The sequence below is a fragment of the Protopterus annectens genome, chromosome 7.part1 (assembly GCF_019279795.1).
Source record: "Protopterus annectens isolate FY-2018-M chromosome 7.part1, PAN1.0, whole genome shotgun sequence".
NCBI lineage: Eukaryota > Metazoa > Chordata > Ceratodontiformes > Protopteridae > Protopterus > Protopterus annectens.
In genome coordinates, this window is record NC_056740.1 from 249,100,012 (window position 1) to 249,124,347 (window position 24,336).

General features: G+C 38.9%; 1 protein-coding gene across 4 annotated transcripts in view; it reads left to right on the plus strand.

Moving 5' to 3' along the window:
• ARHGEF3 (Rho guanine nucleotide exchange factor 3) overlaps nucleotides 1-24,336 on the plus strand; it is a 3,017,585-nt gene that overhangs the window by 2,520,183 nt on the left and 473,066 nt on the right. Inside the window, exon 1 of one of the 4 annotated variants that reach the window (XM_044078694.1) lies at nucleotides 4,182-4,493. The exons of the other annotated variants lie outside the window; for them this stretch is intronic. Coding sequence (XP_043934629.1) covers nucleotides 4,395-4,493 — 99 coding nt within the window. The 5' untranslated portion in view covers nucleotides 4,182-4,394. Of the gene's footprint in view, nucleotides 1-4,181; nucleotides 4,494-24,336 lie in introns of those variants that run through there. 4 annotated transcript variants of the gene reach the window in all.

Sequence of the window (24,336 nt, forward strand, 5' to 3'; positions counted from 1 at the left end):
GCAGGCATGATCTACCTTTCACAAAACCAAATTGTTTGGGATCTAGAGTTTGGAGATTCCCTGTATCCTTTTTAATTAGGTCCATGATGATGTGCTCCATAGCCTTACATATCAGACTCATCAGGCTAATGAGGCAATAATTCCCGGGGTCTGTAGTCGCTCCCCCTTTATGGAGAGGGATGTCTGTAGCAGTGCGTCATTTGTTCCATGTGCCTCTATTAAAGTATCCCCGGGGTGAACTTTCTAGGGACAAAGCCTGAGGTGAAGCTGTGATTAAACAGGGCACGCAGATGTGGTGCCATTTCTCTTTGTAGTTCACGTAGAACACATCCAGGGATATTGTCGGGTCCCATGGAAGCTGTAGCCTTGGCCTTGGACAATGCAGCTTTAACCTGTGCTGCAGTAATGCTGGGTGCCTGGCATTCCTGTGGTATTGTGAGTGGTCCTTTGGGAAGATAGAGGGGTAAAGTTGGCACTGAATCTGTCGGCCAGTATGTTGGCAATATCTGTTGGCTCAGTATACAAGGTACCATTGTGCAGTAACTCAGAGCAAACCTGGGTATTGCCGTGGAGATTTTTGATATAACTTTAGAAGGCTTTGTGGTTATTTTTAGTGTCTGCCGCAATTTTGCCTTCATAGCTGGCTTTAGAGGTTTTGATGAGGGATCTCAACTTTTTGTTGAGGCTAATAAGGGAATTTTTCCAGTCTTGGGACTTCACCTTTTCCTGCAACAGTTTCCACAAGATTGGCTTCCTTTTTTTGGAGGAGAGCATTTTGGTTCTGTTGGGTATGGCTAGTTCCATGCATTTATGTACATGTTCATACATGTACAATGCATTGGTGTATGATTCGGCAGTCATGCATCTATTTTCCATTGGCATGGGTGCCGTGAAGTTAGCCACCTCTGTTTTTAGGAGCCCAGGGTCAGCTTTGACAAAGTTTTTCATGGTGGTTACCTTTGCGGGGGGGGTGTGGGCGAGATGTGGATTTCCATGGTGATTAGTTTGTGGTCGGATCTAACCATGGAGGAATTGACTATTGGTGTAGAGCAACCATTGCTCATGCTAGTAATAACCAGGTCAGGGATGTTGCTTCCTCTAGTGGGGGTAAGAATGAGCTGGTCTAGGGCATTGGAATTGATGAATTCCAAGAAGCGTTGGGCCAGTGTATTGGCGTGCATGAGTAGTTTTCCCAGTTGATGGAGGGGTAGTTGAAGTCACCTAGTATGAGAGTGTTGGGTTGAACCCTAATAGTTTCCAGAGTGCTTAGGAATGTGGAGTGAGAGTCTTGGGACATGGTTGGGGACCTATAGCAGGCTACTACCTGAATCGCCGTCTTACCCAATGTTAATTGGACCTGAAGGATCTCAGATGCGTTATGCTGGGCTACTAATCTGGAGGTGTGCATATCCTTTATGAATATGAAGACACCACCACCTTTGGAGCTTCAGTCCATGTTCTGGGGCCGAAAGGTGTGGAATGAGTTATAGCGTGGTACTGCAGGGATGCTTTCTGCTGCTTTAAACCAGGTCTCCGTTACAGCACAAATATCAATGTTCTCCATTTTGAGGAGTGCTTTGAGCGAGTGCATCTTGAGATTTAGACTTGTAGTGTTGAGCAGCATGACCCTCAGATTGCATTTATTAATATGTGTTACGGTGGTAATTTGGTCTTTGGAACACCGCCTAAAAAAGACAAGAGCCTTAGCCAGTACCTGGCAACCCAGGGGTGACAGATGCAGGCCTCATCTTTAATGTGTAAAACTCTCTAATGAGTGAATTAAAGAAATGCAGCACTGCTGATAGCAGTGAGAAAATATTTTGGCTCTCTTTTTGCTAGAAGGAGGGCGTGAGGTTGTTTCTTGCTTGGCTACAACTCTCATTGGGGGCTAAGAGTTAAGTTATGTAGACAGAGTAAGGTGGGAATGCAATACCTATCCTGTCCAGAATAAGGTGACATGCATGGGAGCATTTGCACGAGTTCTGTTGGCATTGTTATGCGTAGCACGTTAAAGTTAAGCCCAATAGGAACAATATCCCCCTACCATCAGGATGGCACCCTAAGAGGTTGCTGGGCACCAAAAAGATGGGACAGAAATTGTGTATGAGTGTGCATAAGGCTAAACAGTGCAACATTTTGTCATAAAATGCTTTACTGAGTAACTAACCAATTCAGGAACAATGTATTTCAGATGTATAAAACACTTGCATCAGTTTTCTTCATTCATTTTGGGAGGTGAGTTTTAATAAATGTATTGGTTTCAACACACTGGAGTTCTTTTGCAGTTCACCTGTAGCATTGGAACACACTGCCTAAGACATTAAATGACAGGACTCTGCTACCGTCTCATTGAAAAAATAATTCCTCGTTGTGGTCTTGAACCCATCACCCTTTTAACTGCTATTCACTTTCCCCTTCTCCGTACTTCATCTGCCCTCCGAAAGTGATGTGTGCTCAGATCACATCGTGCCTGTCTTTTGTCTCTTGTACACATCTGCCAGTCTGTCCCACTTCATATCCTGCCCCCCCCCCCCCCCCCCAAGGGATCAGGAAGAAAGCTTTGTTGGTTTCTGGAAGTTATGGAGTACTTTGTAAAGTTCTAGAGCTTGTTCGAGGACATTGTTTTCCAATGTTTCAGTTAGGATTGGTAAGGGTGTTGTGGTGTGAAGTTATCAGCTGGGAGAGACTGCTCTCTTCACTGTGAGGCAAAAGGGATAATCCTTGGAAAGCTAACTGTACAGTGGATGTTCAGACAACTAGTAATGTTCCAGTATCTATTTTGTAAAGGTCCCACTGTTGTGCACTTTCACTTTTTGGGAATGTATATGAGATTGTTAGCACAGTGAATGTACAGAAGGTGAATCAGTGAATCAGTAGCAGAATGGAGAGTTCAGCCAGTGTCTAAAGCAAATAGTGTGAAGTCTTGAGATGGTGTAGGTAGCACCTGTAACATTTGTAAGGCTAAGATAAAGAAAGTAACTTCTGACCTCTGCTCAGGAAGTTAGCACAGAGGATTAAAGTTCTGCACTGTTAACAAGCTGCTTCCTGTAGTCCCTGCTACAGAGTTTGATTCTTTCTTCTGCCATTGCCTCTTCTGTGACCTTGAGGAACTCACTTAACCAGACTGCTCCCAGGCTGCATGTGAAAAGAGACACCTGTTTCCAGTGGGCTCACTTGATTAGCAAATTAATAAAAAAATAAAATCACAATCTCCAGCGTACTACTTGAAACATATAGCAGAATCTACTAATCACAGTGTCTGATGGGTACCCCTGGCCCAGAGGGTTGCAGTGGGGAAAAAAGCTAGCTAACTTCAACCTATGAATCTGAAGCTGGAGAGTAAAAAAAAAGAAAAAAGAACACAAAATAATTATAAACAAAAAGGAAGAAAAAACGAATTAATGAATTAACGAGTTTTGATCACCAGGAGTCAGCTAGAACAGAAATATTGAGGCTCCATGCTGACGTTTTTCTTTTTGAATTACATGGAAAATTTATTTGGCTACCTCACTATCAGCATATAATTTTGGAGAACATGCTATAGGGAATATACTGTCTGCATACCCATGTTGTGTACTTGTTTATGTTGGCCCTGATTGTGCAGTAATGTCACTTGGGGACTGACATTGAAGACATCGGAAAGTTTATAGAAAACTATTTCTAAAGGCAAAGAAAATGCTGAATGAGGCAGTAGCTTCAGAAGTCCTTTTTTAACAGGAAGAATTCCCACTTTGTGATACATTTCAGATTGAAGTCCACAAATATGTTATGTTCCACTTTTTATGACTAGTGAAATAGTGACAGTGTAACTTGGCTTCACATTTGCCTTATGACTTCCCAGGTTTAGTTTAACAGGTTCCAGCCTAAATTGTCTTATTTTCAAGACTTTCATGACAGGAGATGAGAAATATATTGGTAATATTAGCCAGCGTACAGTTTTAACCAAAACAGTAGTTCTTTTCTTCCAGGTTTGTATTAAATTGGAGTTACTTCTGAGTAATGACTTCTCAGAGGAGTAATTTTGTGCTGCATTTGGCATTTCATTTTCCCCCATCCTTCCAGTACAAGAGGCGTGTTACAATGATGTGTCTTTCTAATGATTCCTTTACATTCACAGCCTGCAAGCAGCCCAACCCTACTGTGGGTGTGTTTTTCATAATGGCTGGTGTTACATTACACATGCTAACGGCCGAGCAGTTTCTTCTCCCTGCTCTTTCAGTCATTCGTGTGGCAGACTTGGCTTAGGTCATGCCGTCAGACCTAGCCTGCCTGGACTATTTTGACTGCCAGACAGACCACTGGGCACCGTGGCTGGGAGAGACAGCTTTCCCATTGAGTTCTGTACTCCTGTCTCATCAGCTGTGACCTCTGAAATTGGTAGCCCAGCAGACACCATGGTGGCCAAGGATTATCCCTTTTACCTCACAGTGAAGAGAGCAAACTGTACCGTGGATGTTCAGACAACTAGTAATGCTCCAGCCAAGGAGACAGAGGTATGATGCACAAGTATTTCGTGACAGATTTTTTTTTTTGTCTGGATGCCTAGTTTGGGTTACTGAAAAACTGAGTCAGATTTATTTCCCTTGTGAAAAAAAAAATTCAGCAGAGAGTTTAATATAATCATACTGCTTTGAAGGTTTATTCATGTGTTTGGTCTGTAACATTCAGAAACAGATTAATAGGTAGTAAAACTGAAGGTAAAGAAACTGCAGTTGTAGTTCACGAGTGATTCTCACAATCTTTACAATTTGTTTTAGTTAGACACTATGCTGGTATTCTTGCAAAATTATAATAGTTATTTTGTTATTGTTGTTAGCTGGCTTAATGCAGTGTTGCTTTTGCACATTTTCTTAGAAACTTTCGTGAACCTGGGAAATTAAACGATATTCTGTTGTGTAATTATGTGCAATTTCTCACTGAACTGGCATGTTTGTTCTCCCAACAAAAGCTGATTTTCAGCATGTTGTAAAGTGTTGTGTCTCAGTGTTTGTTTCCTATTTATAAGTCCTTGTGGTAAAACCCATGCATGCCTTGTGTTGTTGCTTGTGTGTGACATTTTCAGTTTTCATACACAGTAATGTATAGCCATTAAAACATTGTTATTATTAGACAGAAGAAAAAGCATGTTCTACATACTGCTGGAGGTGCAGTGAGCAAATAATCTGTTAAACGTCTTAGCTTTGAGATAGAGCACTAATGCTGATGAACTTCGCTTTTAAGTTTGAGTGTAACAGAGATCCCCGTGACTGCACAGAACAGAAGTCTGGTGGTTATGGATTTTCTCTCTCCATTTTTTTTTTGTAAAGGACTAGTAATGCATTTCTTAAAGCATGCTTTCTTTACAAAAGCAAATAAAAAGTTTGTAGATCTGTTGGGTTTAAGATGTAATAGGTTATTTCCCTTTTCTGTTGGGGTGTGTGTGTGTGTGTGTGTGTGTGTGTGTGTGTGTGTGTGTGTGTGTGTGTGTGTGCGCACAGATACACTGTGTTGAGTGTTGATTTCATGTTTGCAATATTCCTTCCACCATTACATAAAAACTGCTACTGCTGGTGTATTTTAGCAAAACGTATTACTAAACATACCATTTAAATATTTAAGCTGTTGTACCGGCACAACATACATTTTGCAAATTAAAATTTACAAGTTTGATCTTTTACTGCATTTGAGCTTTGTGTTTTTGAAGTACAGTAACTGTTAGTTTGTATGTTTTCTCCCATCTATACACGTACTCTGTTTATCACTGTAGAATATGAGGATGCTTGCAAGTTTACTGTAAGCTCTGCATTGGGGTACGTCAGCCTACTGCATGCCTGTTTTTAAAACTATCTTTATGTCATAAAACATTGGATGCCGCAGCGTGTGTGCGTTGGGTTTACTTATTTGTCACAGCACGTATGTCCTTTCACTTAACTTGTTCTCAAAATATGTATCTTCAGTGATAGAAGAGTTGCCTGACTGTGTCATAAGTTTCATTATAGATAGTATTTTCCTTTTATATTGCTGCTCGACCTTCTGCAAAAGTGTGTGGTCTTTTTATACTTCATAAAAAGACACGCTAGGTGGGGACAAATTGTCTGCTGAACTCTGGCTTTTGAACCAGACTCTCTCTTTCTCTTTTGTGAGACTGATTTGGCTTGTAACATGAGTAAGTGCTTTTCTGATTCCTCTTTGGCTTCCAGCAAGGAAGGGGTGTTCCCGTTTGCTAAAGTAACTACGTTACTGGGAATCTGGGCAATCTTTCCAGCTGTGCGCAAAAGTCTTAAAAGCCAGTTTTTCTCTTATCAAGCTCCAGAAACTCTGCAGTCAAACTTGCTTTAGGTTTAATTACCTTAAAGGCATATTAGAACTGCCACGCATTTATTGGTGCAGGCATTTAGATGCAGACTAGGCAATATTCTTCCCAGCCTCTGTTGCTGCTGTTAGATCAACTTGCAGACCAGATGGGTTATCTGTTACTTTACTTCTCTTGCCTAATCTGTTGACATAAAACTGCTGCATTTAGAGTAGAGGTTAGCATATTCTTAATTAAAATGACTACAATTACTTTAATATGTACTCTGTATTCTACTTTAATATGTACTCTGTATTCTACACTAGCTTTACTTTTTATTCATGAACGGAGTAAGACCATTCGGTACAACTGCTTTTTAGGGACAATCTAGGAGTACTGTCCGATTAATGACCTGCTCACTCGTGCATTATGCCTGTGAAAAGTAGGGGAATCAAATTTAGGTAATGCTTATTAGAATTTCACAGCTGTAATTAAAGCTTTGAGCTGCCTAAAAACAAAACACCTGCATCTTTTAACAAGAAAGGGGGGTTACACATATTACTAATGTTTAATTAGTTTTGTGCAGACTCCTGTACAACATTAATATTTTAGAATAGAACATACACCAATGTTAAATTGTTTTGACTTGCAGAGAAACATTTCACTAACAGTGATAATTTATAAATCATCTTTGCAAGAAGGTTTTAAATATTTTATCTTTATTTCATTTGTTTGAATAAGCTGCTTGCTTGTTTTCTTATTGTCTTTTTTTAATAATATCAAAAGGGAAAATACTGCACTGACTTCTAGGACCTGCCTTTTGTTCTTGAAATGTACAGGTCGTCATCCCTATTAAAACAAATTGCATATAAACGAAACAAAAGTCCGATATATGTGAATGTGTGTGTGTGTATGTGTGTGTGAGGGTGCTAATCAGTTGTTAACAAAATATACATGAATTAATTCATTTAGAAACAGGGTTCATACTGTCAGTAATGTGTTTGTGAGCTTGAGAGAATTGCCTTGAATGTTGAAAGGCAAACTTGCTCTTGTAGAAAGTGACATTTTACTTGATACGCTGTAATTATTTATGACAATACTCGAGTAAGATTTGTTTAATTCTTTTTTCCCCTGGATAGCTGACCAACAGCTTCTCCTGGTGCCCCTCCTCATTCTCTGGGTTCCGAAAGACGACACTTCTTGGACCTAATCCATTGTTCAGGGCTGGAAAGGATATCAGGACATCTCAGTGCAACTTCGGTCTGTTTCTGTTGAGAATTTCTTGTTTGTTTGTCCTCTAATCCCAACCCCTTACATGCAACTTGAGATAATGCTATTCGTGGAATCCCACAGGCATCTGCGTCTGCATCCTAAACACGTTTTGGTGGCCCTGTACCTCTTCACCATCAGCTAGTGTGCTGTGCCATCCACATTAGGTAGATGAGCCAGTAAAATGCTGCTTTTTTTTCCATTCCCCCAGGCAACTCTTCATGAGTAGGAACCACTAATTGAACCTGCGTCTCTCTGGCTTTGATCAAAGCTTCACCCCTTTGCACCATGGAACCAGCCTGAATTCTTATTTTTTGGTACAGTGAACCAAGCTTTTGATGATGTTCTTCCACTTCTTGAAGTCGTACATAGCTTTACTTATTTGCACAGGTAGCAGATTCACCCCTTTACAAGATGTGAGGAGTAAAGAAGTGAAATTAATTGCATATGTGTTGTGTATGGATATGCAACTCTTACAAACATGCATATAGTATAATGGCTGTTAAGTGTTGACTCTCCAGAGTGACGTAGAAGGACTAGTAAATTAAACAGAGAATTGCACAAAATGCAAGTGCTGCTAATGTCCCTAGACAAAGCTTAAATGTGTCAGCAGCATCAGTACTTCAAAGGCAAAAGCAGGCAGGTGTACTGTTTTTAAACCTTGCTTTTTGCAAACACTGAACATGTTTGCTGAACAGACAAGTGTGCTTAAAGTTCACTAAAAGGCATTGTTAAGATGATATCCTGTAGCATTAAATGCATTGAATATGTAGATTTTGTTGTACATGTATTTACAAAGCCTTTTTCTGTCTTACAATCTCCATCTACATGCACACTGCTCGACATGGTGCAGTAACTGAGGTTTTATAATCAGAACCATACATCTCTACTGTCATTGATTTTCTGGTAAATAATTGGGGGTTGCCGTCAGTAAGAAGTGCCATGCTTTTCAGTTTCATACTACTTATTTTTCAGAAAGTACATGTTGATGCAAAACCTGTTTTTCTGCTAATGTTACTTTTAGGCGAGTTACATTAATGTTTAAAAAATGTGTCTGAATTTTGAGCCTTTTGTCAACATCATTTTTTGCTTTGTCCAGAGTTCTTGAGCAAAGACGTTAAGAGGTGTGATAAGTATTGAGGACAGTGGAAGATTAAATCTGTACCAAGTTTTGTTCGAATTAAGAGCTACAGTTTTTATGGAAACAAATGTCACACTGGGATTCCAAAAAACTTAGGCATAGCACTAGCACACAGGTGTCTATTCCATTTAGACTTCTGCCCTCTACCCTGGTGTCTGCACCTCCTGGAAGAAAAAAAATATGTACAAGGGAAGGACATTTGATTTGTGTGCTTTGGGTGAAAATGGCTCAGTAGGCTGGCTGTGTGGCATGTAGAGTTTCATTACAGGCATTGGCTGGGACCCTTTTTACTGGTTTCTTGTGCTTTATTTATTTATTTTATTTTACATTTGTTGACCGAGATAGTCCGATTGGATATATGTCCATTTTCAGTGGAGGCCCGGGGAGAAAAGCTCCAAGATAATAATACTTATTGAACATTTAGTAAATGCTAGTTTCAAGCAGATTACAGTTATAAGCAATACCAGCATTTAGCACATATAGTACTAACTTACTATAAAACAGTTTACAAAACATAACATTATTTTCACAGTTATATATACATAACATTACATTCAGGTTTAAGACAAATTGAGCAGCAGTTATACAATTGACCCTTCCTGAAATGGTGTTGTAGAAAAAAGTTAGAAGTAGTTGAAGGTAAGGCACCTAAGTAATAGAGAGGTCACTAGTCGGGGTTAGTGCAAGGACATAACCAATGAGTTTTGAAGTATTTCTTGAGTTTGTTTTTGAATTGAGTTAGTGAGGGTTCTAGGGTCAAGTCAGCTGGGAGTTTGTTCCATGTTTTTCCAACAGAGTTGGCAAACAGTCCCCAGCTGAGTAGTTGGATGTGTGTGTTTGAACTAGGAGTCTAGTGGATGATCGCAGTGGCTGAGTGCTGGTGTAGGGGCTGATAATATTTTTTAGTGCAGGTGTATTTTCTGGTTGGTAAAGGACTTTATGCGCCACTATTAGTTGGTTGAACTGCAGTAGGCTAGGCAGTTCAACCCATCCTAGGCGATTTAGGTTGTGACAGTGGTGTGTCCGGTAGGCTGTACCAGTAGCAAATCTGGCAATGTGGTTATGCAGGATGATAGTTTATTAAGATCTGTTTTGTTTAAGTTGGAGAATAGAGGTGAGGCATAGAGAAGAACTTCTTTTGAATGTTTGCATTTCTTACTTAACTTTATATACAGAACAGAACATGTTTGTTGTTTGGGTACAGTCGGAATCTGTCTTCTGTGTGATTCTGAAATGCACCTCTTTATATACCTTTTCTAGGCCATGCCTGAGTCTGGTTTCAGATTTGGGTTTTCATGATTGTACGTCTGGAGAGTTGTACTGCTGCCTCTCAGAGTTCTTTTATAATCTGGTGATGTTTAGACAGCTAATACATGATATCCAGAGGTAGATTTAATTTAATGCCAGAAAGCATGATGACAGTGGAACACGTGTTAAGCCAGGGTTGCAACTTAATGTGTTGAGGCAAGTCTCCAAATCTGATAGAACTCCATTTTACCCTTTCAGCCCAGAGCAGGGAATGACTGAAACAATCACAGAAAACATGCTCTGGTACCTCTTCACTGTCTGTTTGTCAGTAGTTGATGAATGTCATTGTAACACATTTCTGTCAAGAGAAAACCTTTAGTTTTCTCTCGTAACTGTGTGGTTCATTTTGTTTGCACACTACCAGCAGCTGAATAAAATGTTGTTGAACTAGTAGGGTTACTGGCTAGAAGTGATTTGTTTACACACCTGACAGCTGATTAAACTATGAAACAAAATTAATTTACTACAAAAAAATTAAAACAAATTGCATTTCTTTTTTTCTTTCTTTCTTTCTTTCTTGGACCAAAAAACATTGTTTTATTCACAATTTTAGGAGGTTAGGCATAAATGATTTTTTATAGGAAAATAAAATAACATTTTCTCAGGCAATATTAATTACTCCTTTTTTTGATTGGGGAAGTAGTCCTGTTTATAGCAGAAGGCCTGCGGTGGAAAGGGTCCAGAAGTTAGTTAGCTGTGCAACAAGAGAGAGAGTTTAAAATATAACAACCAATTGATGTGTGTGTAAAGTAAATATTTTATTTATTTATTTACCTCTTTTAGCCATGATCTGCGTTCAAAGAACAGGAAACACATCATGGTCTTTGTAATCAACATTATTATATGCAGAATGAGTAGGTTCAAAGGTTCATAGTTGTTGTTGTTTGTCTTTCGGCTTTTTCCTGGTAAGGGGTCGCCACAGGGGAACTCCGGTCCGCTAATGATTGGCAGTAGATTTTTTACAAAATGCCGAGGTGCCAGCTCAACACCCAACCTTCAACGAAGGCACGCCCATTTACGCACGCATGTCTTTCGAGCGCTACCCAACCACGGGGAGGACATGCAGACTCCACACAGAAGGCACCCCAAGCCAAGCCAAGAATCGAACGGGAGAACCACTTGCTGTGAGGTAACAACACTACCACCGTACAGCAAAATTCAGGATATAACATTACGATTCAATGCAGACAGGATACGATTAAAATATCCAGTCAGAGTGCATTCAGAGAAAAAGAAAAAACTTAATGCAAAATGTTAGCTAAGATATGTGTATATCATACAGTGCAGTCGTGCATATAATATTACAGGACACAAGACACTTCGACAGGTATACCTGAAGCCATGCATACTAGGAGGTAAGTAAATGTTCAGACTAGGAAATATTAAAATAATTATATACACACACACACACATGCATGCACATGTTTGTTAAGTAGTGTATAAGCAGCAGTGTGTTCATTAAAAAAGCACATGTACAAATTATTTCTAAGTGAAACCAAAATAAACATATTAAGAATCCAAAAAGTAGCATCCTGCCATCTGATTGCACAGCAAGTGACCTTTTAAAATATTAGAGAGAAACAACTTTGTAAAGTCAAAATAGTTTTAAATGTACCAAAGGAAAATAAAACATCTGGGTAACATACTTCAGAAAATCTAAGTACAAATTCTCATTTTTAGCTTTCATGCCAGAGGTCACCCAAAGTTCAGATGTCTGCACCTAGTCAGAAAATGTTCGCTGAAAACAATTGCTGAGGATTTAAGGGCAGCAGTTATTTTCCTTTACATGCTAGCAGACTTCCTTCCTGTATTTCTAATAACATATTATTATTAGAACTACCAGCAATTGATTTATTTACTTAAATCTTGCTGCACATGGACTGTGAAGAGGTTGTTTTATTTAGCTGATTAAAGAAATCAAGCAGCCACAGTGTCTCTGTGGCTACAGCTTAAAGTCCAGTAGTGTATGTAAGCGTCACTGTGGCCACAGCTCAGAGGCCAGCAGTGTGTAGCAATGTCACTGTGGCCACAGCTCAGAGGCACTAGCGTATGTCAGCGGCTCTGTGGTGACAGTTCAAAGGCCATTAGTGTATGTCAGTGTCACTGTGGCCACAGCTCAAAGGCCAGTAGTGTATGTAAGTGTCACTGTGGCCCCAGCTCAGAGGCCAGTAGTGTGTATCAGTGTCACTGTAGCCACAGCTCAGAGGCCACTAGTGTATGTCAGTGTTGCTGTGGCCATACTTCAAAGGCCATTAGTGTATATCAGTGTCGCTATGGTCACAGCTCAAAGGCCACTAGTGTATGTCAGTGTTGCTGTGGTCACAGCTCAAAGGCCACTAGTGTATGTAAGTAATGCACAACTGAAAATAGTCATTCACCTTTTGTCTTATTCTAGTTCTGTGCTTATTTTAAAACATATTGAATGTTAATGATTACATACAGGATGTTTATACACAATAAACCATCTGCAGCAGGAGACTATGGTTGTAAAAAATGGGTTAAATAAATCAGTCTTAAAAGCCATGAATAACTAGTACATGCTGCCACTGTCATCCATTATATCCCCAGACCATGTCTACCATCTTGTGACTGTGCACAATATTTAAAAACTCAGCCACTGTGTGGACAAGTTGAATCCTCCTGTGAATCAGACAGGCAGTGTAGGAAATAAAAATGTTTACAAGTGAAGTCTGTTCTTGCTGAAGTGATGTAAGAAAGGCCACAAGTGAAGCCCAGGAAATTGAAAGCTACTCTACTTTCTCCATAAGCATTGTGCTTTTAAGATTTTGTTATAGGACCCAGTTTTTTTTTAATTGTCTGTTAATTATATAAATGCACTTGTCCAAACAAAGAACTTTCAGCCCAAGAGAAACAAAATACGGACACACATTCAGTACAAATGAAATTTGTCATAACATAATATACATCCTGTGAATCAGGGAATACTGATTCCTGGGTGTGCACCAGTTTTAACAGTGCAGTGTACCTGAGATTTTGAAGTGGATACAAAGTGTTCATACTGGGGTTTAATGATGGTTAAAAACAAAATTGCTGATACATTGTTATTTTTTTAAGTCAATACATTTGGTGATGACTGTAGGCATAAGAGAATCATATTTACGATAATTGTTAATTATCTTGAGTAGAAGTCCTAAAACTCATAACATCATGGCAACATGGCTGCTTAGGGGATCCGTACTGTGAATCATGTGGACATGGGGAATGTTATAGAGGATTAATGGGTAGATGATGTTGCTGCTTGAGGGGTAATACGTAAACGTTCGCATTCTGAGCTTACCCTGTCTTAGAAAGTGGGGATAGTAATAGCACATAAAGAGACACTTTTTATCATGCTAGACTTGGAGTCATTCATTTTCCATTTCAGAATTGTCTTAAATTTTTCTAAAAATCAGCTATGTATATCAAAATAGTGAGAGTGCCTACTGTGGTGGTTAGAAAATTCTTGTACATTGCACAACGTATCCTTTGTTGATATCTCCTCAAGGTCCAAAGAAGTCATGGTCCCATTTTGTTTATCCCACATTAGGTCCATCTTTGAATATAATACACCTTTTGGCACGTCACTTGCTAAGCACCTAAACCAGGTTGAGATAATTCATAATTTCTCACCAAAAAGATCTCAGGACTCAGTATCCTTAGCTACTCTGATAGACTAAAAGTTATATCTTTCTACACAGTGTCATGCAGAGCTGAGAGGTGATCTCTGTTTAGCCGTCCATGCTATGAATGACCCAGCATTCTCTGAACTCACCTAATTCGAACCAGTGGTAAAGCAAACAGCCATTCCAGAGACTTAAATCTATGCTACCACATCAATAACACCTGATGGCATGACAGATAATTAACCCAGCATTTCCCATGTTTCTGGGTCAGGCTGCCCTTACCTGTCAAGCAGAGTGCTTCACTGCTTTTAAAAACCAGTCTGGATGACTGGATGGTTGACTGGCAATTTTCACTGGGGTATGTGGAAAAAGCCTTCTTAATGAGGAACATTGTTAGTCTCCTAACAATATCGGGTGATTTGGCTAAGTTTCTCAGTGGTCATCTTTGACTATAAACTCAGTAAGAACCTGTGTACAAATTTGAAAAGTTATTTGAGTAAGTGATTATGTTTAATATAACTTGCTTGTGTTGCACATTGCACAACATGAACAGTTTATCAACCCCCCTTTAATTTATAGTCTCATCTTGAGTAGAAAGGATATTGCTTTGTTAGTAAGAACATTTTCTAAGCACATCTCTCTCAATGGTTTTGCATTACATGTGACCACTTAGAATACTGTCTGACAATCGGTAGTCTATAAGAATGAGAAGTACACCTACCTGTAAGAACGTTTTTATTACCTTTTATACTTTGATACTGGGCTTAGTAATGCAGAATTTATGAGCATACGGGTCCAGCTTAGAAGATCGACAGACCATTTGATCAACATTCATTTGGTCGACAGCTCATTTGGCCGACAACCAGTATTCAAGGCACTTAACAGGGAATTGCCCCCTCCCCAATGTTGTGCGACCCTAGAGTTGATATATATAGTTGAGGGTGGGGGGCACAGCCTCCCACAATGAGGGATGTAGGGGTGAAGCCCCCCACCTATTTTCATTTAAAATGTGTAGTTTTTGTTGAATTTGTCATGTTTTAAATGGAAATAGTTGGGGGGGCTTTGCCCCCACACCCCCAATGTGGGGGGCATAGCCCCCCACACCCCACCTAACTATATATATCAACTGCAGGGTCACACAACATTTGGGAGGGGGGCAACTCCCCAGGTTTTTGCCATGAATACTGGTTGTCGACCAAATGAGCTGTCGACCAAATGACGAAATGAATGTCGATCAAATGGTCTGTCGATCTTCTAAGGTAGTCCCGAACATACAGACAGATGTAAAGCAGCTTTGTTGAATAAAAAGAACATTGGAGACTTTATTATGTTATGGTTGCTATTCTGTTCTGTAAATAGAGTGTGGACACACTGGAAAGGTTTCTTATCTGCTGTCAGAGTTGATGTTTCTTGTCCCTTGTTGAACAAGCAGATTGTCTTATCTTCATCACTACTGTCCAGAGTTCAAGAATGAATTCAGTAGGTTGTTAAGACTGGGGAAAGTGGCAGTGCTTCAAGGTGATAATTGAAAGTAGCTGGCTTTGTCAAGTGACTAGGAAATTACTTGGTCTGTATGTTGTCTGTGTGTTCAGTAAGGGAGCCATCTTGAAACAGTCCATTTCAACTAAGTCTGCCAAAGGTGGGTAAGCATAAGTGGGATTAAATTCATTGGAGCCTGAAAGGTATTGGATGCTTATGGGAAAAACTTTGCTATACTGATTTAGAAAAGAGGGAAGCCATAGTGGATTACCAAGAGACATTGTCATACCTCTCAAAGTTTTAGGGCAAGAAATCTGTACAAAACTAAAAATAATGGGGGTACAAGGGCTAAAAAATAGGGACATATTTTAAATATTGCTCTTATAAACTTAAAATAATGGGTTTTGCTTTTGCATGTATTTTCTGAAGGATATGAAGTCTACCACTAAAATGTCTATCGTTATTTAATGATTTAAATCATTAATGATTTTCTAGAAAGCTTTAAAATTTTGAGGAACATACTGGATTTGGTAGAAGTAGATTGTACAGTTCAGTACTATCTAAACATTGTTCTTGCATCCCAGTGTACACTGCTGTTTTCCATGTTCTTGCATCCGTTTTCCATGTTCTTGCATCCCAGTCTAAACTGCTGTTTTCCATGTTCTTGCTTCCCAGTGTACACTGCTGTTTTCCATGTTCTTGCATCCCATTGTACACTGCTGTTTTCCATCTTCAATCTTCATATTCTGAGGTTGCATTAAACACGGTGTGAAAATGAGCATCTGCTATTTATATTCAGACCCACTAGTTTTATCATGATGTAGCATTGCCTAAAGTGAGTTCTGTAGGTGTTGTTTATAATGTTTTGAACTGTATAGTCTGTGTCTGCTTCTTTTCAAATGTTACTTTACTGTAGTCTGCTATGGGCTTATCTCAAGGCAAATGCAGGGGAAAAATTGCATGCCCTTACTCAGCCCAACTATTTTAATGAAAACAAGCTCTCTGCCACTGGAAGAAAAGCTTTCTTATGTTTAAATATGTCCTAAGTATGGACGTGCTGCAGTTTTTCAGAAGTGTTTTGGATTTTCTACATATTTATTTATTTGAATTTGTTAACCGGGGTAGAGCACTGATCACAATCAGCCAATTCAGCCTGGGCTTTTTATCCTGCTTTCATATTGAAAGCAAAATAGTTCCTGTTCACTGTCCGTTTTTGAAGAGACTATTCAGAATTAATTTACAAAGCAGACTACTTGCATCATGAAACCCGTGTTGGTGGTACTGCGGTAGCGTTGTCGCCTCACAGTAAGACGCTGTCCAGTTCAGTTCTCAGCTAGAGCGTCTTCTGCATGGAGACATGCGTGAATGGGTGTACCTTAGTTGAAGGTTGTGCGTCAGGGCTGGTAACTCGGCACGTAAAAATCAACTACCAATCATTAGCGGACCGGAGTTCCGCTGTGGCGACCCCTAACTGGGAAAAGCCAAAAGACACAACAACAACTACTTGTATCATGAAATGTGAATGGCCATCTAAATACTGGGTGGGATGACATTTCTTAAAGTTGATGTTAATGGGACAACTTGCACAGAGAGTTCTGCAAGATCTTTTAGAAACACAAGAAATATACACTCGCTTAAATTCCAAAACAGTGGAACAGTTAATCTCCAAGCAGAGTTTTGTTTTTGTGATTTATTTGTTCAAATAACTTTTTATTGTGATTTATTTGTGATGGAGTAAGGAACGTGAATGTTTTATTTATTTATTTTATTTATCCTTTGTTAGCCAGGTTAGTCCCACAAGGCTAGTGGGCTCTTTTCAAGGGAGACCTGAGGTGTATTTGTACTCCTAGGGGAAATTTATCCAGAGCATCAGACAACTTCTCCTACTCTCTTCAGATAGGTGCCGTGGAATCTTTTACATCCACCTGAGCTACCACCAACTAAAGCAGATAGGGCCTTAGTTTAGTTGGCCTGAGCTGTTGACAGATGTAGGTGACTGGTACAGCTCTGTTTTCATGTATGTGCATTTCTGTAAATATGATTTAGGCACTAACCTGCAACTTTAAAATCTCTTACCTTTTTCCAGATTGCTTTTTGCATTTCAAGCAGTTTTAACTCCTTGCTGATTCTTAGTTTGTAAAAGAATGCAGAGTTTGCACAAATTCTGTACTTTCATATCTTATAGTACCTTCTTTCACATGGCACTTACATGTTGCAGTTTAGACAACAATAAACTAATCTGGCAAAGGAAGTCCAGAAATTCAGATTATTGTTAATACCTGAAAATTCTGCAAATTTTAACAAAGTAACTTTTTTTATGGGAACACTTCAGAAAAATAGAGTGAATCCAATTGTGACCATGGTGATCGATGATTGAGTTAAGCGGTGCAGCACCCTTTGTCTGTATGACACACATTCAGCTGTGAACAGGTAGAAGGCAAAGTACAGTGTTGTACAAGAATATATGAAAATGTTTACAGTGTCCATTTTCCACACAAAGAATGGATATAATGTGCAGTGCTTGCAGTGCTGTAATGTTTACATGTTTTTTTTTAACATGAGAACATTTGCTGAACTGCAGAGATTATTGAGTTCCATGCCTGCTGTCTTCAGAGCATCAAGATAATTAATGCAACTGGAACAGAGGTAATCCACCAGATCCTTTTAGATAGCCTACTGCTACTCTCTTAATTTTGGACCAGAATCTTTTTGGCTGTCCAAGAAGTTTTTGATGGCATTTCCTGCATAACTAGCTAGGTGGTTCACAAAGATCCTGTACCTCCGTCATTGCTCGAGAAGGATTCATGCAGAATGTCCAGACCATTGATTTTTCCAGTTCTTGTCCTTAGCTGTTCTTCAGCTTTGATCTAATTGCTGTGAAAGGGCTGTCTGTCTCCCCGTACCTCTTAGCTGTAGGTAGAACCACAGCAAGATGGGAGTGCAGCTTTTCAGGAACAGTTTCACATCATGAATACTTAGCAACTGTTAAGCCAAAGACAATTCCCAGAAAAGAAGATGTTAGCAATAAGTCATGTTCATGAAGGGCTATTGCAGATTTACCTAGTTCTGGCATTGTTCAATCACAAGGTTGATTTTTTTTTTCTTAAGGCATAGTGTGCCAGATTGCACAAAGTTTTCACAAGAACTTCCCAACTCCTTCGTGTTCCCCTGTAATTTAACTGTAGATTAGCCTTGGGACTGTGTTTACTCACCTTCTAATGAACGAAGGTTAGTGGAGTTTGATTCCCTGACATCATTTATGTTTATACAGTTGGACTTTAACCCACTGTCTTAAACTCCTGCATTTGTTTTAATAGCTCTGCAGAGTAGGCATTAGTACCTTTTACTGTTGTAGGAGTCAACTGAAGGCCAATCACTTCTGGTTCACCAAGTTCACTGACGACTGTAAACTGGGAACAATCAATGAATCCCGAGATGTTGATGACATCCTACAAATAGGCCTAAAAATGACAAACAAGTGGTGCCAAAACCATTGTCTGAGACTAAATGCTAAAAAATGCATAATCATACCCTTCAGTAAATTAGATATCCCTGGAAATTGTAATATTGATAGCACACCCCTAAAAGTAGACCCAGTGGTGAGGGTCCTAGGAACACGACCACCAGGTAGCTACAGTAGTGATGAAGTCCTTCTGTGTGGCACTACTTATAAGTAAATGCATGGCATCGAGATCAAAGGAAGTCACAGTGCCATTATATTCGGTCCTCATCAGGCCCATAATCGAGTACAATGCTCCCTTCTGCATGTACCTAATCAGGCACTTATACCAATTGGACTGGCCCCAGAGGATTCTCACTAAAAAATACAAAGTGTAAGATGCATGTCTTATGCAGACTGGCTAAAGGCCCTATCCCTTTATACTCCATTTCATATTTTTCATTGAGAGGGGACTTATGCCTGACCTACAAGGCATTCTCTGATCCAGCCCTGATGAAGATGTTAGATATTCACATGAAAACTTATACAAGGGTTACACATTCCATGGACCTGAACCTTAATTGTGACTCTAACAGAACTTGCTGGAGAGACAGATTAATATCCCAAAGGCTACCTCATCTATGGAATAAACTTCGCATCTTCATAAAACAAAGCCTGTCCCTCACTCTCTTCAAAAATAATTTGGATAAATGGATAGGGAACTGTAAAGTCACTCCGGGGGTACTGCCCATGTCCCTTATGGACAGAGGCAGTCTGTAAAATGACTCAAGGCCATAATACCCTGATACTATCCCATCTTATATCTGGGGAGTTGAGCTATAATATTTTCATTTCCTGGATATTATTGACTAAACTTGTAAAAGGTTCTAGTGCCATTAGCCTTGTAATCAACTATGAACCTATGAACTGTAGAACTCTGACTTGATCATGTATATCTTAAGACAGTACTCATGGTAAATGTTATTTATTCTGTATTCTAGCTGCAAATCAAGCAAAATCTGCTTATCTTGTATTAGAGCGCCTTACATTATTATGTGACAGTTGCACAATTTGTTTTGGGAACTGATCCGGTTACATTAGTGCACGGATGTGCTCTTAGACCTGCTGCTCATATTCTGTACCATGTGTTACAGCAGATGAGTGTCACAATTAAGTGGCCGGTAGTTAAAAGAAGGTTGCTACCGTTGACTTTCCTGATACATATCTACCACTTACTACAGTTCACATTCTTTCTAATGCAGTTCCTACCCCAGTATTGCTTTGTGTATGCTGTACTAAGTTTGGTCAACATTGTTTTTTCGTCTTTGCTAAAACAAGCACTGTGCTTTGTACAGAAGCACATTTTAAGTCTGTTATTGTATTTAGTTAATTGGCACAGCAATATTTAAAGTGCCTCCACTTTTGTGCTGTTATTCCAGCTGTATTTTCCATTAGTAGTAATTCCCAGTCATGCTTCATAAACTGCTCACCACCAACTACTTTGGTGCCTCTGCACGTGCTTGTGTTGATTCAGCAGATCAACATTTCACATTGGGCATTTACTTCACTCTTTTTGAAGTTTGAATTTCTCTTTTAACTTGCCTTGGTAAAGTATACTTTCTTTCTCAGTAAACTGCATTTTACAGCTGGCCATTTCTACTGTGTTGTTCTGTACGTATCATGGTTCCCAGTCACTGGACTAAATGACTCTGCTGTACAGAACCAAATATAGTTCAGGTACTTAAGTATGCTTCATAGCATTTGATGAGTCAAGTGCTGCAAAATGTTTTTCCACTTATCTATACTAATGTATTTGGGACATTTGTTTTATTAAAAAGCTTTATAAACTTTTTATTAAACTACAGCCCAAATAAATTTAGTATTTTCTATTGTGATGTTACCTTGAGTGATATGTGTTATGCCCACAGACGTTAATGGGGCATCTTCACGCATGTGCAGTGGTACATCCATTAAAGTTTATGAATGCTGTACATGTTTTCTTTTACTGATGCCAATAAGGTTAAAGTTTACTATTTTTCCTCAGTGGCATTGTTGTATGGCAGTCATATTTAATTTTTTTTTTTTTGTGGAAATTCAAGAAGAAGATGCTCTGGATAGAGATGCTGTTTGGCAATTTTTGCATCAAATGCAGTGGTGCAAAAGGTAAGAATTGACAACATTGAAAAATTACTTTAAAGTAGCACTTTGCGGGAGATTTACAAACAGTTGGTATTATGTTTTCCTTGTATCCAGTTCCATTTTTCTTGAATCAAGTATGCTTATAAGGGATGCATTAGGGGCATTGTGGCTTACAGGTCAGAATCATAGGCTGTGAACTGTGAGACCTGGCCAGAGTAAGTGTGTATCTGTATCCTTTTTTTGAATGTTTTGAGAACCATGTTTTTTGTAATGGTATTTTTCTGAGCCCTGTGTCATGTTTGGAAAGAGGCTCAGCGCCCCTTGACTTTTCTTGGCAACTCCTTAACAACAACCACGACAAATTATATTGTCATGTTGGTTGTTCTCTATCTTGCACTGCATTATACAGTCACTACAGAGTTTTATGTTTCTTTATTTTACCTAGGTGCTTTAATTCACATTTTTACACTGAAATATGGATTATTTAATGTTTTGTACTCTATTATCTTCTGACAAACAAAAAGAAGTTTCAGTGGCCCATGTGTTTTTTACTGCAAGAGGCTGTTCTCTATATGACAGCATCAAAAATGACTAGTTCTTTAAAACATAATACAAATAAGTTGATGGATGTGGTCCCAGCAGATCCCTGGAGGGCCTTGAGCAGTGGTCAAGGTCTACACCATTTGCCAGAGGGAGGTGGGTGGGTATTCCTCACAATATGATCTTCTTCTTCTTTTGGCTTTTCCCAGTTAGGGGTCACCACAGTGGATCATCTGTCCGATCATGATTGGCAGTGGAGTTTTACAGTGTCGAGTTGCGAGACCGGCACCCAACCCTCCACAGAAGGCACACACACGCATGCACTCTCACCTAGGGTCAATGAATATTGGACTGAGGGCAGTTCCCCTCTCCCATAATATGTTTAGTATTTAGGGGATTGTATTTTATGTGTATCTGTAATGCTTTATGTTTAAAACATTACAGAAAGTTTTAATTAATGTGCTGCATCCCAGGTGTAGAAATGTAGTAAATAGTGCTATGTAATCTGAGCCTGTTGACAGTTAAATCTTTTATACTGCAGTCAAGAAGAGCTTTTTTTTTTTTTTTTTTTTTTACTATTCATTAGTTGTTACTTTAATTTTATTTTCTCCTGCAAAAACTAAGTTCTATCATTGAATTTGTTTGATGTTGGCTTGTTCACATGCTTAAGAAGGTTATTGTTTAAAAATAATTGAAACAGTTTTTTTTTTGTTTGGCAAGGAACATTAAGGTCTACTTAGCCTTCCCCAGTCCCTTCAGGTGGATAACTGTATTTCTTCACTGTCTAATATGCTGCTTTCTTTCTCCACAGACTACTCTCAAGTCTGCATCATACTATCTTAAATTGTTTTGCTGGTTTTAATACCATACCTTCTGCAGTAAAGTTCCCTGCATCTACAACAAAGGAAAGCTGCATTGTTGTGTACAAGTTTTGCCAGACCCACACGGCCAGACTTAAAATTGAAAAAAGCATGCACAGTTGCCTTGCCAAACGCAATACTGAAAGAGTTAAAAGTGCATACTTTTGTTGGGGACAAAGCTCCCTACTACAGGAGAACACTCCCCTACTTAATATAGTTATCTCTAAGGTCATTACATTTTGGGGTAAAGAGACTTTATCCCTTCATAGTGAGCTTAATGAGGAACTTATTGTTCTGCAGCTCCCATCATTTAGTTAAAATGCGTCTGTGCTCATGTTTTCATATATTTGTTTGAAAGGTAGTGGCTCCTGGACCATCTTAATTCCATGAGTTTGTATAAAGTTGTTTTTTTTTTCTGTAGGTTATTTTCCTATAGTTTTTCTTTGTCAGTGTCCTAAGGTTAGACCCTGCACCATGTTTATTGTTCTTCCCTGACGTGCTTTTGCCTTGCTTCATGTGTTTGTGAAAATGGGGTGCAGAGAACTGTATACAGCCTCTTAGATGGTATATTATGGCAGTGTTTGCACAGAAAAAAAACAAAGGCAATGATCCTTCCAAAAAAATGTGAATAAACTGTGTGTAAAAGAACACATTGTCTATGTGCGAAACAGGAGGAAGCATGTATGTATGTTAAATGACAGCATGCAGAAATAATTTCAGAAAAAAACATCATCATATTTATTTTAATTTTTAATCAGTGTTTTTGGTATGTATATTATAATCAACTGTGGCAAATGGTAGATAAGAAGCCTTTTGGGTGAAACCAGTAGTCTGTAGGGCCTACTATTGCATTTGTGTTAAGTATTTTTATTTTTATGTAGTGCTATCTTGTTTACTGTAATTCCATTTTTGTGTATGCCAAGAGTAATTTATCATTTTAGACTGCTTGAAGGCTTGTGTGGTGAGCCGAGACATTAGAGCTGAGCTATAAGTTTTTACAGTTCTTTTTAATAAATTATTGGCGGATTCACTGGCTGGTTGTTCTTTTTTCTCTTGCATTGGTGGTTTCATAATTTATCATTTTAGCCTATTTTCTGTTCCCAAAACAGAGGAAGAAACAGAAAATTTAAATTTTAAATACTGTAAATTATTAGTTTATAAGTTATTAAAGTAAATTACAAATCGAAAAAATGCAGAATAAAGAAACCTCTCCTGTAATGTTGCTATAACAAAACAAGAAGTATAGCAAATCAGATTAACTTGGACTATAGGCGCATTGTGTACATACAAGAAATTACTAGTCAGAAAGACAAAGTTAATGAGGAGAAAATGGTTTTGTTTGAAATGCAGGAATGAAAAATGGTTAAAGATAAAATAATGTGAACCATTTCACATTACCTGTGTCACTTCAGGGAAGAAGGTATGTGAGCATATCTGTGGTGGATTCTCATGTGTCCCTTTATCTAGTCTACTGTTCAGTGTCATGAGTCCATTTCTACGTTTGATTTAGTGAACTTGGAGGTACATGTTCTGCCATTGTGTTGACTGATGTAATTCTGTTTTATTCTGTTGTTTGTTTTTGCATCTTCTCAGTGTAGATGTATCCCAGTGTAACACCCCTAAACAGTATGTTAAGCTGCATGTGAAACCATGCAAGAAGTGACTTTGAGGCAAAACACATCTTCCTTGAAAACTGAAGAAGGGGGGAAAAGGTATGTTATAATCTTACAGGCATCTAAAGGAATAAAATACCAGGTTTGCATTAATTGACCCTAGTTAGGAATTGACTAAATGCCAGAATACAGAAGTGGTTCTGTTCCATACAGTTCTGATGTGGCCCATCTGATGAGTTGTTCTTAGTTAGTGGAAGGTTTCAAGCCTCCTTTATATGGATGGATTGGTACCACAGACAAAGGAAGGAGTAGGAAGGAGAGTCTGTAGCCAGGCAGCTTCAAGAATGTAGACCGAAAGACAAGGTAAAGTGGGCATGACATTCCTTTTCATAGCACATTGTATGGTTATTTGACTCATCTGCCAGTATCTCCCATGTTCTGGTCATTCAGCGTTAATTATTTTATTAAGTACCTTAACAGATTTGTTCAGCTTGCTCAGTTTTGAGCCCAGTTTATTGGGCCATGTGTACCTCAGTAGCCTGCTCATCCTTGTTACTGTAGTCCAACTGTAGATGTATGTTTACTTTGTTTTTGTTCACCTTTTGAAGCCAGCAAACATTATCCAACTATCGCTCAAGTGCTGGTTCCCCAACT